Source organism: Trypanosoma theileri (genome assembly GCF_002087225.1).
Source record: "Trypanosoma theileri isolate Edinburgh chromosome Unknown TM35_Tth_11_V1, whole genome shotgun sequence".
In the NCBI taxonomy this organism is placed as follows: domain Eukaryota; phylum Euglenozoa; class Kinetoplastea; order Trypanosomatida; family Trypanosomatidae; genus Trypanosoma; species Trypanosoma theileri.
This window is the reverse complement of record NW_021639853.1, coordinates 221,766-239,918: the sequence shown is the minus strand read 5'-3', so window position 1 is coordinate 239,918 and position 18,153 is coordinate 221,766. Positions and strand designations below refer to the sequence as shown.

At 37.9% G+C, this 18,153-nt stretch overlaps 6 protein-coding genes across 6 annotated transcripts; all 6 read right to left on the bottom strand.

Annotated features, from left to right (window-relative positions):
• Positions 1 to 142: 142 nt before the first annotated feature.
• On the bottom strand, positions 143 to 1,861 carry TM35_000112000 (uncharacterized protein; the record flags this gene model as incomplete). The annotated part of the gene is made up of 1 exon (XM_029024909.1): positions 143 to 1,861. The coding sequence occupies one exon, from the start codon at positions 1,859 to 1,861 to the stop codon at positions 143 to 145; it is 1,719 nt and encodes a 572-aa protein (XP_028883732.1).
• Positions 1,862 to 2,365: 504 nt separating this feature from the next.
• Positions 2,366 to 3,934, bottom strand: TM35_000111990 (putative glycogenin glucosyltransferase; the record flags this gene model as incomplete). Its single annotated transcript, XM_029024908.1, has 1 exon — positions 2,366 to 3,934. The coding sequence occupies one exon, from the start codon at positions 3,932 to 3,934 to the stop codon at positions 2,366 to 2,368; it is 1,569 nt and encodes a 522-aa protein (XP_028883731.1).
• Positions 3,935 to 4,219: 285 nt separating this feature from the next.
• TM35_000111980 (uncharacterized protein) lies at positions 4,220 to 6,220 on the bottom strand (the record flags this gene model as incomplete). The annotated part of the gene is made up of 1 exon (XM_029024907.1): positions 4,220 to 6,220. The coding sequence occupies one exon, from the start codon at positions 6,218 to 6,220 to the stop codon at positions 4,220 to 4,222; it is 2,001 nt and encodes a 666-aa protein (XP_028883730.1).
• An 887-nt stretch (positions 6,221 to 7,107) lies between these two features.
• Positions 7,108 to 7,422, bottom strand: TM35_000111970 (sTim1; the record flags this gene model as incomplete). Its single annotated transcript, XM_029024906.1, has 1 exon — positions 7,108 to 7,422. One exon carries the CDS (start codon positions 7,420 to 7,422, stop codon positions 7,108 to 7,110), a length of 315 nt encoding a protein of 104 aa, XP_028883729.1.
• An 861-nt stretch (positions 7,423 to 8,283) lies between these two features.
• On the bottom strand, positions 8,284 to 10,257 carry TM35_000111960 (protein kinase; the record flags this gene model as incomplete). The annotated part of the gene is made up of 1 exon (XM_029024905.1): positions 8,284 to 10,257. One exon carries the CDS (start codon positions 10,255 to 10,257, stop codon positions 8,284 to 8,286), a length of 1,974 nt encoding a protein of 657 aa, XP_028883728.1.
• A 1,019-nt stretch (positions 10,258 to 11,276) lies between these two features.
• On the bottom strand, positions 11,277 to 16,709 carry TM35_000111950 (uncharacterized protein; the record flags this gene model as incomplete). The annotated part of the gene is made up of 1 exon (XM_029024904.1): positions 11,277 to 16,709. The coding sequence occupies one exon, from the start codon at positions 16,707 to 16,709 to the stop codon at positions 11,277 to 11,279; it is 5,433 nt and encodes a 1,810-aa protein (XP_028883727.1).
• Between the last annotated feature and the right edge of the window lie 1,444 nt (positions 16,710 to 18,153).

Below are 18,153 nucleotides of genomic sequence, written 5' to 3'. Positions count from 1 at the left end.
GTCCAATCTCATACCTTTGCCATAGTTATCTCTTTCAATATGGAGACACATAACCTCTCAGAGTTCCACAAACACAACCTTCGATCACAGTTTTTTCCTTCAGATTTCATTCATCCATTCATCGATCTATTCATCCATCGATCTATTCATTTTGTGAACCATTTATATTTCTTTTAAAATGATCTGCAACAATTCCCATGGCTTTAGCAAGTGCCATCATACTTGCAAAATAATTGATCGTTCTAGATTCCATACTGTATGGACATTCTCCCACCATATCCATCACCTCAGTATTATTATTCGTACTATTATTAATTTTATGTTCATTCGTAAAAGTTTCCCCATGTTTATACTGCTGTAGGAGTGTCAATGGTACCATTTTCACAATAGAGCAATTTTCACGTAATCGAATACTATTATAAGGATCATTTCTCTCACGAGTTCCCTCTACAGGTGAGACATCACGGTGATGAAAGACGTACGCAATAATCCACTCATCTGTATCTTCTACAAACACAAGCCGTCGTTGCAGACTCAGATTGGTATCTTGTTGTAATACCCACTCTACCTTCGCCCTTGTCTCTGCCTCACTTGACCATCGCATCACAAATCCCACAACAGCATTGGAAAAGTAATACGGTGGTAAATCTCCAAGAATAGATTCCATTCCTATTGTATTATTATTATTATTATTATTTGTTGTTGATGTGGATAATAATGATGGGTCCAATAAAGACAATCGTGGAGCTTCAGGTGTTCCTGTTACAGTTGCTAATGGAAGAACGACAGAGCTATGGGTGAGAATGGAACCACTTTCAAATATTTCTGTTAAGGCCTCTTCTTCTTCACCAAATAGAAATGGTGTTGGGAGAAAAATATATGATTCCTCTTGAATACGAGGAATTACACTACACCCCACCTGCTCTCGCTCACGTTTAAGTGATAATAGTAAATCACATGCTAATAGAATACGTGCCATAATAAGTTCAACACTCTCTACACTTATCATGATTCCTTCTTCTTTTTCTTCCTTTTCCTCCACTTTATTTACTTGCATTTCATCCTTCTTCTCTTTATCGTCTTTTACAACGGCTTCTGATGAGGGAGTAAAACGCACCAATGGTGCCAACTGATTACATGCCGCACAGTAAACCACCACAACAGGAGAAGCGGCAGTACCAGCAGAAACAACAAAACACGTATGCCGACCAGCGTGTTCAGCCATACTTTCTAACATCTCTACATGCATCTGATTATGTGCAGAGACTTCCCGTTCTTTTTCATCCATAGACGTCTCTGTTTCTTCTTCAAGGAGGGCTAAATAGTGATCTCGCTTCTCCATATTCTGTGTATAGTGGGCAAGAAGTGAATGTCGTAAATCTTTAACCAACACAGGAGAGATATTATCATCTCTCTTCTCATGTCCTTCATGCATACAAAATAAACAATGAACATGAGGAGGTACATGTGCAATACTCTCATCAACCTCATCACTAACTATAGTGGGAAGTAATTCTGGATTCTGAATTGCCTGCAGTCCATTTTCACGGGCAATGTGTATACAGACAGGAGGTGAAAGATTTCCAGAGATATTATCCACAATTCCCATATCCTTTTTGATTCCATTCAATACTTCTCTTTCTACATGAGTTTCCTGACATTCATCACTATCTCTTTCATCATCATTATTATCATTATCACTATGCAATAATGGTAAATTAAAGAGAAATGAAACATCACCTAATTCAAGTTTTTGACCAAAATACTGCACAAGAGTGCGGTACTGCTGAACTGTGAGATGTGCCGCCGGTGGAGGCTGTGGACCGTCAAAGATCCCAAACACATCCATTTCTTCTAACATGAAGTCTGCAATTGAACTTTATATATTTTTTTCTTTTAGTTTCCCTTGTACACTACACACACACACACCCTGCGAGGTAGAAGAAGAAGAAGAAAAAGAAAGAATATTAAAGTAATAATAACAATAATAATCATAATAGTAAATAAGGAAATATATATACATATATACATATATATAAAGAAAAAGAGAGAAAATAGTTATACAAAGAAGAATGTATATAGGTACATAGACTCCTCTGGATGGTTAGAAGAGAAGCGCAAAGAAAAAAAAAGTAGTGGCGTGGTAAATTATTGGCCCTTCCACATACATTTTACCACATCACTTTATGTGAAATAGAAGCCAAGCCCCTATGCAAAGAGCAGAGAAAAAAACACAAAGTTTATATATAGTCCACATTGCCTGCAACTACAAATACAAGAAGAATAAAAAGAGAGTAAAAAAAGAAATAATAAGATTATTCAATCCCATTATTATTTCTTTTTCTTTCCTCTCTTTTCTTTTTTTTTATTCCTTGACGTCAAACCCATAAACATATGTTTCCCCATACTTTTGCAGACACTTCTCTGCGTGTAAAGCCAATCTATCCATACGAGCCATTAAACCAGCTTCCAGCAACTGTAAGAGATAACGTGATATCAATTCGGGATTTTGATGTGAATGCGATGGAGGTAATGAACAACCCTTCTTCACGTAGCGAGCTAGTGCCATATTAAAACCATGATGATTTGTGTCTGATCCATAAGTATACAATAAAAAAGCAATGAGAATGTCTGAATAAAGTTTATCTAACCAACGTTTAGAAATGGCACCTTTTGGGTAACTCTCATTATGCCAATGAGAACGTGTTCGGTTAAGTGCTACAAGTGTATCTGGACGGAATCTACACCATTTCAATACATTTGGTTTAGAAGATTTGGCGATAGTATTGTTATTCATTCCATTATTATTATTATTATTATTATTAATATCATCATCATCATTATCTAGAGTGTTAAGCTGTTTACATCGCCAGATGGATCTTTTTCGACTCACCCACGCCCGAAGAGGTGAGGGACACGATAAGAGTATACTTTCAACTTCACAAATAGATGAATCAAACTTTGGACCTGCAAAAGCCCAACCATTATCCATTAAAATAGTATGTGTACGTGTTGCCTTATCTTTAAACCAGTTCTTAAGATATCGATCTGGATTATGAAGAAGATAATCAAACACCATCACATCTGATATTTCATATAATTCAAATCGATGAATATCTTTAAAATTCATCTTTACAGAAATAGGAGGAACTGTAAAATAAGGTGCATAAACAGATGTAGAAGGATAAACGGCATCATCATAAGAGTCTTCCCAAGTGAGAGCTACACCAATTAAAAGTACAGTTGCATTAATATTACCTTGATTACCCATACGATTCTCTCCTCGAAGTAATTTCTTTCCTCCTCCAAGTACTTCTTCTAAAGATATGATCATCTTTTCATTTAATTCCCCACAATGATCCCTATGTACAACCTTCTCTAATTGTTTTTCCGTAATAGCGAGTACCACACCACGAGCAAGTCCAGCTTTTGGATATATCAATCCTTCTCTTGCGTCTTCATAAAATAATTGTTGAAATGTATGAAAGGCAACTTCTGTCCATCCCTGTTGCCCATGCCATAATGCGGCAGGACGACATTCCGTTTTAAATGCAAACTTAATGAAATCACCGGAACCATCCATGAGAGGACTCATCACACGATAAATACCATGATGTAATTGCAGGAATGTCTCATCTGCAACTAACTCATTTACTGGATCTGTAATACGATGTAAATCTAATGTTATCGACCCAATTAGTTGTTCTTGTTGTTGTTGTTGTGGATTTTGATCTTTTTGCTCTGCTTCCTTTTCATGTTTTTCTTCATGTTGTTGTTGTTGTTGTTGTTGTGGATTTTGATCTTCATTTGCCCTGGAGGAAGAGAATACGGCAAGGAATACCACTAACCAAAGTAAGACTAGAAATATATAGAACACTCGCAACGGACTAATTGGGAGCGAAGAAGTTCCTTTACGCTTACGGAACCCAAACATCGCTCCCCTATATAGTCTTTACAGCCATATAAAGTGAAAGAATACAAAAGCAAAGCGAAAAGAGAAGAAATAAAAATAAAAAACAAGAACAACAAGTTATATAATCAATAACAGAAAAAAATATGAGAACCATTTTCATTCAGAGAGTAAGGAGATGAGCTTAAACACGCACATATATACGAGAAGATTAAATTATAAATCTTATTAGAAGGTGGATATATATAAATATAAATATAAATATATATATCTGCAATTATATATTTTATTTAATTTTTTTTGACTGTATTACTTCACCAAAGCTGCATATGTACGAAGTGTACGTAATCGATTAAGTGCCGCCCCAATCTCAAACCGTCTCGCTACTGTAGTAAAACCATGCGGTAAATAACATGAAGGTGTTTGCAGTTCAAGACGAGCCTCACGTTGACGTGCATCACATCCTTCAATCAACATTGAAAAGTCTGAGTGAAAGGTCGCACGTCTTGGTTCCTTCTCACCTACACAGGAAAACATTGTAGGGAGTGATTTACCCTTATTGAGAATCGCCTCCACACCGGCAGGACCTTCATCAAATAACATTGCAAGACATTGCGCAATAGCATTAACTTGTCCTTCTTCTACAATCTGTTCAACCATAGAAAGATCAATAGATTCTTCTGAAAAGCGAATAGAATCTTTTCCTACACCACTTACTTTCGTACCTTCACGTCCTTTACGACAACGAACAGTGGCAAAAGTTTCATTTCCATCAAAACATCGATTTACATGTGGATTAAATATAGATACCGTAGAAATAGGAGAAGATGTTCCTTGCATAGATGTCATTGAAGTAGCCACAATCTTTTTAGCACTTTCTGTACAATCCTGAGCCTGATAAGCATTCATGACCAATACCACATTTGCATAAGGGAAATATTGTCCAGATCCACCTACTACCATAATAGAAGAAACTTCATGATGTTGTACAAGATCCGTTACACGTTCGACAAAAGGTGTAATAGGCTCTTGTTCACGTGGTACAAGCATTTGCATAAGAGCATCACGATACATTAAATTCGTTGCACAAGTATCTTCATCTAAAAGAAGTAATTGTGATCCCAACTCCAATGCTTCCATAATATTCGCTGCCTGACTTGTACTTCCACTGGCATCTGAGGTGGCAAAGGCGGTGGTTTGCTTTTTAAACGGTAAATTATTAATAAAAGGTGATATATCCACACCATGTACGGAACGTCTATCCTCTGCTCGTATCTTTACCGCTGTTGGATCCACCACAACAAACACCCGTCCATCATCTGGCGTATGATTATATACTCCCACCTCTAATGCCCGTAGAAGTGTAGATTTCCCATGAAATCCACCACCCGCAATTAATGTTAATCCACGTGGAAGTGCCATTCCCGTTATTTGTTTCCCACTATACGGTAATGTAAAGGTACGTTGAAGAGATGTTGGAGACGTAAAGGGCACAGCACCAGACTGCAGTGGACAATCGGAATCCCCCGCATCGCGTGGGAGAATCGCCCCATTCACCACAAATGCCACACATCCAGCGGGGTGTAATTGTGATCGAAGATGTTCCTGATCATGTACACAGGTGACATGTTGAAATAATTGTTCCTCATCTAATCCTACTACACCTCTTGTCGCAGCAGGGAGAAGTTCATCATATAAAATACGAATAGCTCCATGGCCATCAATGCGGCGTCCATGTCCAGGCAACTTCACACGTGCATATAAAAATACCTCCACACTGCCGTTATTGGCACGAACCAATCGAACTGTACTACGCTCTAACACATGCTGCGATGGACGCAATACTTGTAATGCGCCACTGTAGGAATAATTGGAACTCCGTTGTTGATGATGATAGGCGGAATGGAAGGAGCGGAGAATAAAATCTTCTGCAGCAACACGCCGGCATGGTGCCGCAGAATTAATATCATCATTTAATAATACCTTCTGTAGAGAAAAGGGACAAGGACATGCCACACATACTTGACTTCCAGGTGCAAATGGATCTGGTTGAATGGCAAGAAAGGTTAACTTCACACTCTCTGATAGAGCAAAGGTGGAACCTTTTAGGGATTTAAGAGCAGCATAATTACCTCCTTCCAGAGATATAAAATAATTCTTCAAAGCCATATAAGATGTGGAAGATGATGTTGAGTTATCATAATTCCCAGGTGATGTTGATTCCTCTTTATAGTGTTGTTGATGCCAATGGGAGGATCCACCTCTTCCTCCTCGACCACGATGATATCCACCATAACCACGGGATGACATGATCTCTACAACCAAACAAGTAAATAAAAATAATAATAATAATATATACACACTCTTTCAGTGAATTCAGTAAATAATAATAGTAACATAAGAAAGGAATGGAAAAGAAAAAAAAGAAGAAAAACAAAACAAAGGTGTGAGCCAAGTGTCCTGTAATACCATTAGAGATTACAAGGAGCTGAGAAGGAAGAATAAAATAACAACAACTACAAAGAAAAAAAAAGAAGAGCAACAGAAATATATATTGTCACCCATTTTGTTTGACTTTGACGGCTCAAGGGAACATGGTGATAAAAATGTAGTGATGCCTTTGCGTAAAGTCAAGGCTTATTTATTTATTTTTTCTTTTCTTTCTTTTTTCTTTTGTTTTGTTTTCTTCTCTTAGAAGGAAAAACAGAAAAACAATGTGTAATTCACTTCACATAATTTACTTTTCTTTTCCTTCTTCCTTCCTTATACCTATGGATAGAGAATTTCGCAGTGCAACACGTCATTACAGCTGCAAGAAGTATTTTCTCCAAACTTCACACAATTTACTTTTCCTTTTTTTTTTTTTCGGCTCCAGTAGTTTCCTTGATTATAAACAACACAAGTTATATGTGTGTGTATATAATAAGGAAGAAAGTAAAATGGGCATATACATACATCTATGTATATATGTAATGTATGTATATATGTATGTATGAGGAGTGAAAACCATTTAAATAAAGAGAAAAATAAAGAAAAGAAAACTTTTTAAACAAATAAGATCCCCCCCTTCTCTTATACCGCATCGCATCAACTGTAAGAGAAAAAAAATTCCTTCATTCTTTTCCCACTTCTTCTTCTTCTTTCGATCCACTTTCGCCTTTCTTTCTCTTTCTTTTTTTTTTTCTCATTTCTTTCCTTTATCCAGTGCCTGTTGCAGCTGCTGCCTCCCGCATCCACTGATACGGCATCTCACCCTGTTTCACCTTTGTCTCAAAGTCCTTCTTAATAGTTTTGGCGAGTTCAAGGCCATTGTAGACCTTACTTACACAGCGGTCAAGGCAGGCCTTCTCACCGGGGTGGTATGGAATGGAATCCTCACCGTAGTGAGTAATGCACTTCTGTGCACAGTGCATAAAGCCATCGTATGTGATGAGTTGCAGTCGCTCCGCCAACACCAGCGCATCACGCTGCGGCATACCAGCCAGCTGCGGGTTGGGCTGTGCAGGTTGCATGATAAGAGTCCCTCCGTGTGTGTATTATATTATATATATATATGTATATATATATATATATATACAGTGAGTGTGTGTGTGTGAATGTTAGTGAGTGAGAAAAAGACAGAGAGAAAGAAAGAAAAGGAGAAATAAAGAGAAAGAAAGAAGAAAAAAAAGGGGAATAAGATGTAACTTGTTGTACCTATTTGGGTTATAAGTTATCTTGTATGTTTTTTTTTATTTTATTCTTTTTTTTTTCCCTCTTCTCCCTTTTCTGGGCTGTTGTTGTTGTTGTTGTTGTTGTTGTTGTTTTTGGTGTTGGTGGTGATGTTATTGTCGGTTTTTCCAGTGGGAGATTATTTTTCCTTCCGACTCTATTTTTAGTGCAAACTGACACCAACACTTGGAAACGAAATAGCGAAAAATTATAAGAAAGCAAGGAAAGATCAAATGAAGTTGAGAGGACCGCAAAAAACACATTCACACACACGCATATAAAGAAAAAAAAACAATAGCACACAGAAAGGAAACACAACAATTAGAAACAGAACTTAATAATAACAATAATAATAATAATAAGAATAAGAACAGGAATAATAATAGTAATCATCACCATCATAATCCCCAGTTGTTTTTTTTTTTCTTTTTCTTCCCTTTACTGTCGAGGTTTCCATTGTTTTAAACACACAAACACATAAACCAACATAGATACTCATATCAATATGGTGTTCATGTACGTATATAAGCAAATAATACTGAATGCGGACATGAAAAAATTCACGTTTCCCTATCTCTTTCTCTCTCTAAATAAATATATATATATATATATATCTATATATATATAGATCTAGATAGATAGATATAGAGGTATGACTCTGATCAGACAGGGGTGGTAAAAAACGGATGCCTTAGAGCTTCTGCTGCTGTAATACGCCGCAGTGGATCATAGTCTAACATACGCTGACAGAGATCATACAATAGCGGGACTGGTCCAAGTATCTGCTGCAGTGTTGCTCTTGAGAGTACATAGTGAATATCTTTTTCTAATTCATTCTGTTCCTTACGCTGCTGTCTCCCCGCCTCTCCTCTGGATGTTGTTGTTGATGTGGATATTCCTGTGTTATTTACCTCCTCATGAGATTTGGGTGGCCAAGCCAATTGCATGGTATGTGGATCAAAGAAATCTTTAAAGTGTCGTCCATGCGCAAACACACGACTCACAATTGTACTTTTTTCCTGCGATTTCCCTATTTCCTCCGCGTTAAATGTCCCAATCACTTGTTGAATAAGGGCAAGATGCTCCAAGTCATCTCTTGGCATAAATAAACATTCACCTGTGAGGAGTTCTGGTATCATACAGCCAAGGGACCATATATCTGCAGAGGCCATCCAACCAAGACCAAGCAATACCTCCACACTACGATAATGTGTGGTGTGAATGCGATGATAAAAGACAGGAGTGGTTTCATCAAGTTTACTGACATGACGACATTTGGAAAGAAATTCCGCAGCACCAAAGTCAATTACTCGTACACTGTTCATTATAGGAAGAAGTGCATTTACAGTTGTGCTCATTGCCGTATAATGTATTCCAGACGACAATAAAGCGGATGAACTTGAGAGACCATTAGAAATCTCATCTGTAGGATTATGAGATTTTTCCGTTCCATTTACATTTTCTTCCATGGAATGCTCTGATGTATAGTAGTAGGATCTTTTTATCACAGATACACTTGAAATAACAGTGTTAGAGGACTCAAAGAGAACATTCTCTGGTTTAAGGTCTGTATGTACAATACCACGGCGGTGTGCATGGCAGAGAAATAGAAGAATTTGATACACCACTGAACGCAACAAATCGATAGGCATACCTCTGTAAACTACCTCTACAACCTCCCGCGATAGACGTCTATCATTATTATTATTATTCTTATTCTCATTATTGTTATTGGAACCACTAATGGGAGAAACTTGGACTCCTTTACGAATATTCCGCAGAATATCAAGCAATGAGAGACCAAGTACTGGAAAGACAATAGCATGGTGTACGGGATGTGGTATATGGGTAATAGGTACATTAAAGCGACCCATACGTCCTTGATACTCCGCTGAGGCACTAAGTTCACCAATACACATTGTTGAAGGCATCACCATATCCCCCACACCAAACTCATTCCTCTGGTTATATTCATTGATAGAATAATAATTGTTATTTCTGTTCTTATCATCATCATCTAATTGCCGTTGTTGTTGTTGTTGATTGTGGTCATTTTCCACTACAGGAGTGCATAACGCTTTCATTACAGCCATTTCATCCCAGCAGGCCTCTCTGTAGTTATTCTCATCACGGAAAATCTTCAGTGCGCAGTGTTCACCACTGCGAAGAGAGCGGCAGAGAACAACTTTGGCGTATGTGCCTTTACCAAGCTCACGGAGAAACTCATACTCGTTGTATAGAAACAAACGTGTTGATTCCATCTCCGATGATGATGGTGTTGAATGCCGCAACCGAAGTAATGGTAATAATGGTCTTTGTTGTTGTTCCTGTGTCTGCAGAAAAGGCATACTTCCTCGTTTATGTTGCTGAGCATACTCTACTGTAAACATTGGATAATGCTTACGCATTTCTTCCTTCTCTTTACTAGACAGATTATCCTCATCATGATTATTATATTCATCTCTACTGGCTTGGGACATGGATGACGATACAGAGTAGGATGAGGCCTGTGAGGCAGAGGAGTATGAAGAGTATGAAGAGAATGAACTCTGTCTATCATCTTGCCCAATATTCTCTTCCCCAGCATTCACTTCATTACGTGGTCGTTTGCACGGCGCCCCCAGACCGTCCGTCATGTGAATGGCCGTCAATAACAGACAAGATTGAAGAGTACAGTGATGGTTTTTTTTAATTAATTAATTTATTACTTTACGAAAAGTATGAAATAATCTCACTGTAGCTGCGCTCGTGTGTGTATATGTATGTATATATCTGCAGATAATAACAGAACCAGCACTACCACCACCACCACCAACAGCAATAACAATGTAGGCGAGTGATTAATATTACCACGAAAGCAGGCAAGAAATAAAACCACTCCGTAATTCACAGATGGATAGATTAGATTAGATTAGATTAGATACAAAGAACTAATAACAGGAAGGCCTATTCCTCTTCAGTTGCCAATAATTTTTTTTTTCTTCTTTCTCTCTCTCTTTTTCTGTTGGTCCAACTAGTTGTATCTTCTCTATGTTCCTTTATGTATTATATGTATGTCTCTTTCGTTTCGCGAGCCCTGCAGCAGATGATGCCCGCACTCTCACTTCAGTCAACAATTAATACACAGAGAAAGCACAACAACACATCAACAGAGAGAAATAAAATAAAAAAAGAAAAAAGAGAAAAAAATAATCAAACCATAATATAAACGTACAAACACACCCAAATACATACCCTTCCTCCTCTCAGACAAATACACACTCCATTAAAGAGAAACATAAAAAAAAAAAAAAAAGGAATGAGGACGAACAAAAAAAAGAAAAGATAATTCACTCTCGAACTCTGCACTAACAGTAGTCACCACTAGAAGCAGGAACGTTACGAAAACGCCACAGTACAAAGAAAAAGAAAAAAAACAACAAAAGCAAAAGAGCCTTAGAGCGTAAGCATAGATAAGAGAAAAAGCAAAAAAAAAAAAGGAAAGAAAGAGGGAAATGATGTAAAAACGACCTGAAACGAAGAAAACTCATTTCCTTCTTCTCCCTCTTCCTGAGGAGGTTTTTTTTTTTTTTTTTTTTCTTTATTCTTGTTGGTGTTATGGTTATTATTGTTTTCCTTGCTTCTCTTCCTCTCCTTCCCGCTGTTGAAGAGCAAATTAATCTGCGGTTCGTGAGGGTGAGGGGGAAAAAGCCATATCTTCCTCTGCTTCTGCCGCATCATCAATCCTAATAGCTCGCCCCTCAAAACCATATGCAGTTACTTCAGCAGCAGTAGTAGTATTAGTATTACTATTAGTATTAGTGTTCGTAGTCGTATTAGTGGTAGTAAAATTCGTAGAAGAACTTGTTCTTCTTTTCCCTGTTACTGACTTTACACCTTTACGCAATAACGGAGATGATTCTCTGGTTTGTTTACCTGAAGAGAGAAGACTACAATCGTGTGATTTCTCTGATGGATCTCGTGTGAGTTGCTGAGATAGCGGTCGGTAAACCAATAAAGAAGGATCTACACCATGGGCAGTACTCTTTCCCGCATTACAGAGAAGACTTCTACGCTCCTCAAAGAGTTTATACTCTTTTTCATACAATTTCACATCTTCTTTATATTGTTGTTGCCCCCGCGTAGCTGCAGTGCGAAGATGATCTTGTGAACTGTGTGTAAAAACAGCACGGGTAGTGGCTGTTGTTTCATGTCCTAATATTAAAACATGAAAATCATCATTCACGGAAACTCCCACATCCTCTGCGAGTTGACCTCCAAAACTACTATTACTACATCTTCTTCCTCCTCCTCCGAGAATAATACTACTAATACTATTATTAACAATAGAATGCGTAGTATTGGAATGACTTGTTGTTGTTATGGCTGCCATTTGCTGTAAGGAAGAAGCAAATCCCATTCCTTTTCCTTTTTCTTCTAATGCAGATAATAATGACCCACGAGACATACCCGTGCGCCACGGAGTACCATCCCGCACCGACAGCCGTTGTAATGCCACGGCCGTTAACTGAAACGCATTACATTCCACTAGTCCAGGCCCATATGCATAGGCGGTGAAATGAATTATATAAGTCTCATACGGTAACAGTAGAAATGTACATCCTGTCTTTCCTACAAATGTGATGGGGACACATGATGATTCCTGAATTTCTTCACCAAGTGCATTTGCTTTTACCGTTACAAGAAGAGGATGTGCTGCAAGTGATCGACAATGCATCGTAACAGGAATAAGCACTGCATCAGGAAGTTCTGGTGTGGATTCCACTGTATGAGGCACTTCAATATGATAGAATACCGCCCCATAACGGGGATGAAGAGAGTTATTTTCAATTAATGCATCACATAAATGTTCTTGTGTTCGTACTTGTGCCTCAGCCACTGGAGTTCCGTCAGGGCGTAGGAACTCTAATGGATCAATAAAATGAAAAAGTTGTCCACTATATGTGCAGTTATTTTCCACCACCATCCACGCTACTGCCACACAAATAGGTGTTAATGGATCCACAATACTCATTAATGAGGAACGTTTTTGCTGTCCACCTTCTTCTCGTTGTTGATGTTGTTGTCTTTCTTGTCTAATCTTATGTTCATCACCCACAGCCGTCGTACTACTAGTTTTAATACCCGCCCCACTAGCCTTGTCAAGATAAAAGGCGAGACCCTCAGACGCTGGTAATTCTCCAATTGTTCCTGGTCCACGGAAACTACACCGCATAAAGTATGTATTCATCTCTGAGTTGGTCACACCATCACCAATATTCGCCGCGACTTCCTCAAACTTCGAAGACGATGATGATAATGGAATGGCAGAGAGAAGTGAAATACAAACCTCTTCCATTAATCCATTCGGACCCAATACCCCATCCTTCGTTTCTTCTTGTTTTTGTTGGTTTATTGATATGGATGGAACAGCGACAACACTGAGAGGGAGAGACAAGGCCCCACCAGGAGATAAAATACAATCCAGTGCATTCTCCTCCAAAAGATTCCCAATATATGTAGGAGTCACACGCCATAATGGACGATGAATAGCCAAAATACGTGAAACCCGCACCGGGGCATCTCTGGTATCGGCAACATTACTCGCCGTAATCACCGCTGCTGTTGCCATACTGGCATTAGCAGGAGGTAATACCATAGCGGAAAGAAGAAGTGTTGGTTTCACCACCACACGACGTAAGAAACGATGTAAACGTACATAAGGTGATGGTGCAAGAGGAGACTCTGCAATGGGTATTCTCTTATCTTGTGGAGTTTCTGAAATGTAACCAAATAAGAAAAATATATTATTTTTACATCTAGAAGAGGTATCATAACTGTGATGTGCTTGTAGAGTAAGTGATAGCTTTAGACTCTTCTTTGGTTCAAGTGTTTGATTCAATACAAATGTCGTGTCAGCATTCATATTCGATTGGAATCCAAATGTATCAAACCAGAGAATATGCGCATTCTGTGGACTACGCTGTAGTGTTATTCCCTGCGCCGTACGGTGTGAACTTCCATTTGTTAACACAAGAGAGGTTCGGTAATATTCCCCATCTCGCATAATGGAAGGTAATTCTGGTTCAAATTCTGCCGTAATCCATGCCCGTGGTGGACCCACCTCAACCTCTAAATTAGCCGTAGAATTCACATTAGGCGTTGGATGATTAATAGCATACTCAAAGGGAGAAATATTATTATTATTATTATTATTATTATTATTATTATTATTACCACCACCACTACTACTACTACTACTATTACGATCAACTACCTCACTTGATTTATAGTCTTCTGTGGCGAAATAATAGTATCCTTCTAACCCCATAAGAGTCCAAGAAAATCCAATAATAAGATATGTCCCTTCTTCACCTGGTGAGAAGGCAATCGTAACGGTTTGGCTTGCACCTGCGGCGAGTTCTACTGTCTGTGATGAGGCACTTTTCCATAATTGTTCTGGTTTCTTTTTAGCCACATACAATAAACAAAGATTTTCTGCTTTAATAGTACCACCAATAGGATTTCGTAATAAAACTGTTATTTCCAAAGGTTCTGCTAAATGCATAGCATACCGTCGTATGCTACCTTCTTCTTGATATTGAGATGAAAGTATCATCTTTGCTGGATCTTCTCTCCAACATATACCATGACGTGGAGAAGATATGGTTTGTCCTGCATAATGTGTACGTAATTTTTCTTCCATTTTACGCCATTCCACTTCAACAAGTTCATCACTCATATTTTCTGTTTCTATCTGTGTTTTTTCATCACAGTGAAATCCATTCATACTAACACGAATAGAACCAGATACCACACATGGGACAACTACATGTGGAGAAAGCGCATAACCTAAATCACGCATACCTTGACGTTGACGATCCCAAAAGGATTCAAAATTATTTAAACCTGTACGTGGATTACTATACATGGGAGTTCCCATAGATACAGCAATAGCTGCCATTGCCATTCCACGAATATGATTTCCAAGTTTATGATATAAATGTGAAAGGGTTGTATGTAAATGTTCATAAATAAGTTGCCAACTTCCATTACGACCAACTCCACTAAATACACGTAAAGCACGTAAATGACAACCAAGGGAGTTTTCAAAAAGAGTTTCATCCAAGTATGCCCCACCTGCAATCATAATATGTCGTGCAAATTCTCTAATATGAGAACGTACGGGATAATTATTAGATAATGTAGCAGGTACGGTTAAACCAGCTGGTTGAGGTGGATTAAGAAAGAGTGCAGCAGAAGCAAGAAGTTCATGAACAACACCAGAATAAAGTTTATTATTCGCCGTTAAACCAAGACGTTGAACATGTAAAAGAGATGCAGAGGCTCTATCAAGTGCTGGTGGAGTTCGTGTACGACAATATTCATATAATAGTAAAGATAAACGAAGGGCATGAGTTTGCACTTTACAAGCCACATAATCATTTTGTGCAATTTCTAATCTACAATCTCCACTATTCTTAGAAGCTGTTCCGCCTGTGATCCACGGTGTGAGACTGGGTAATGGTAAACGACTCAAGAGTAAATCACACACCCCAAGGGCTTCTTGACAAGCGGCAATAATGGGTTTATTAAATTCCCGTGAACTTAAAGTAGCGAGAGCCTCATTACGACACATTCGATAGAAACTAATGGCGGAATCGTAATCGGCAAGTACCAATGAAAGATCTCCAGCCCGTCGCATTTGCATTTCTAATGATCCAGAGAGATATTTTGTAGGACCACCATCCCGTCCAACGACCCAACATTCACTCTTTGGTTTAGCATCTTCTTTACTACGAAACCAGGCGGCTACTTTACTAAAAGTTGTACTGCGTCTTTCATTTACTGTTACTGTGAGATATCGCAGTTTACGTTCAATAAAATTAAAGATAGATTGAGAGAGATATTGAGACATGACTTCCCGAACCCCTTCCATATTCTCTGGACTCATATGACATCCAGTGACCTTTGCAACTCCATTCGGCCACGTTCCAAATATTGTACGAACTTGTGGAAACTGCAGCGCAGCGGTGGAGGGTGTGGTGGAGTTACTACTACTACTACCACTACGCACCGTACTGGCCAGAAGAATTTCATTATTATCATTATTTACTATTCCTCCTCCTTGTTGTTGTTGTTGTTGTTGTTGTTCGGTTCGCATGGCTAACCATGAAGGAACATCCAATGAGGATGGATTCGCCTCAATCCACACCGTTGGATCCATATTCTTCATCTCATGTGGATTTACCACCGCATTAATACAGAGAAGTGAACAATTGGTATTTCCATACCGTGATTGTACAGCCTTAAAGATACGATCTCTCTCCTCTAATGATGGTCCTGCTGTAATATCATGTAAAAGAATAAAATGACTGTGTAGATCATCATCCATACAAGGCATATCTCGTCTGGTTTCAACAGGCAATCGTTGTTGATCACGGAACTCACGCATAACTCCCTCAACACCACCCGGTTCAGATGTAGAGGCGGCAAACAAACAACCAACAGGATGATCAATCGTATCAAAGTAACTACAACGCACAAGATGTACATAATCACGTATAAACTGTGAATGCCAAGAGGGATGGGCGCGTTCTAACAATTGTGATGCCGCCTGCGCAGGCAAACGTGGTCCCTCCACTACACCGCCACCACTACAATTACTACAAATACTAATACTACTACAAATACTACTATTATTACCACTTCTATGCTTATCGTTAGAATTATGATGATGATGATGACTATTTGTACAGGTACTGTCCTTAAGTAGATACGACATACTACGATCCAATTGTTCTCCATATGCCAATTCCATCGCCGCATTATCCCGCAGTAATCGTCGAAAGTGTCGTACAAGTTGTGCGTTTCCAACTTCCCGCACACACTGTGCCCGTGTGAGGCGTACACCAAAGTTGCGTACCGTGATAACATCTGCCCGATCGCCTGTATGGGCGTAGAGATCTTTTGGGTAAACAGAGAAAGGCCGTAGGAGTTGAATAAAGTCTAATCCATTACGGCGAGAGGCGGCCTCTACGGTTGGACTCGCAAACACCATCACTACAGGGTGACGGTATCGATCCTCCACCCACTGTTTAAACTCCATTTTGATTATATATATATATATATATGTATATTCACCGTCTTTTTTTTCTTGTTTTTTTTTTTTTTTTAATTATCCCTTTTTTTCTCTTTTCTTTTTTTTTCTCTCTCTCGTTGACTCAAACAACGTACAACAAAAAACAATATACACACACAAAAAAAAACAAAAAAAAAAAAAGGAATCGCCTGGCTTGCAATGTATATATAAGTATGTATAGATGTGAGTGTATATATAGGTTCCGGTATTTACACCCCCAAGTCCCTGCAACTCACTACACTATACCACCATTTCAAAGAGAAAAGAAGAAGAAAAGAAATATGATTTACATTAAAATATCAAAAAGACAAGTAAAAAACAATAATAATAACAATATCAATACATATATACATATATATATATATATATTTAACGTACAAGTGGATACAATACTCACAATAAAAAAGAACACTATTCACAGTAAAGAAAGAAAGAAAGAAGGAACGGCGGGATTGGGGCAGTTACAGTGGATAGAAGAAGACATTATGTAAAGAAGGTATTGCAGAGAAATCAAACAAACAAACAAAGAAAAAAAAAAGAGGGATATTCATTATCTGCAGTAATACATATTAAATAAATATAGTGTGCTTCTCTCTTATCATTAACTGAACTGAACATCAATTTCCCAACCCAAACGTAACTATGCAGTTAAATCAGAAGAAAAAAAAAGAAAAAGAACTACAACCAAAATAAATCCATAGTAAAGAAGAAAAAAAGAAGAAATGAACACATTTACGCAGACGTACAGATACAATGGTTAGAGAAACACTCACATAGTTCATCAGAATATAGGCAATATAACTATTTAGCTTTCTCTCTCTCTCTTTTTCTCTCCCTCTCATTCCTTTTCCTTTTCTCTTTTACTATTCATTTTTTTTTTCTCTTTTTACGATTTGTAGATATGATAGATCTGTAAATAAGAATGAATGCATACTTATATATATATATATATACTCATTGCACCTCAACATTTCTTGCAATGATCATATTCACTGGTGATTCCCACTCTCTACTACTCCCAGAACACTTCCGTATTTTTTTTTCTTTTCTTTTTTTCTTTTTATTGTTTTTTTTATTTTGTTTCTGGTGAGAAGAGTAACGTGACTACTCCAAGGAGTATACAATCAAAACAAATGAACACTCAAGCAATTCAAAAACAAAAAACAAAGAAACGATTAAACAACGTATGTCTAAACATACAAAGTGAAGAAGCAATAGAAAAAAAAAACAAAGGAATATACAAATTAACAATGAATGTGGAATAGAAACAAACAAACAAGAGGAGGTGAAAAAATTGAGAGGATCAGTACATAGTCAAGCGTACGTACATATATATATATATTATATATATACATATATACACTGAAAAGCAAATAATTTCTTTTCTTCCTCCTGTTGGAGAAAAAAAAAA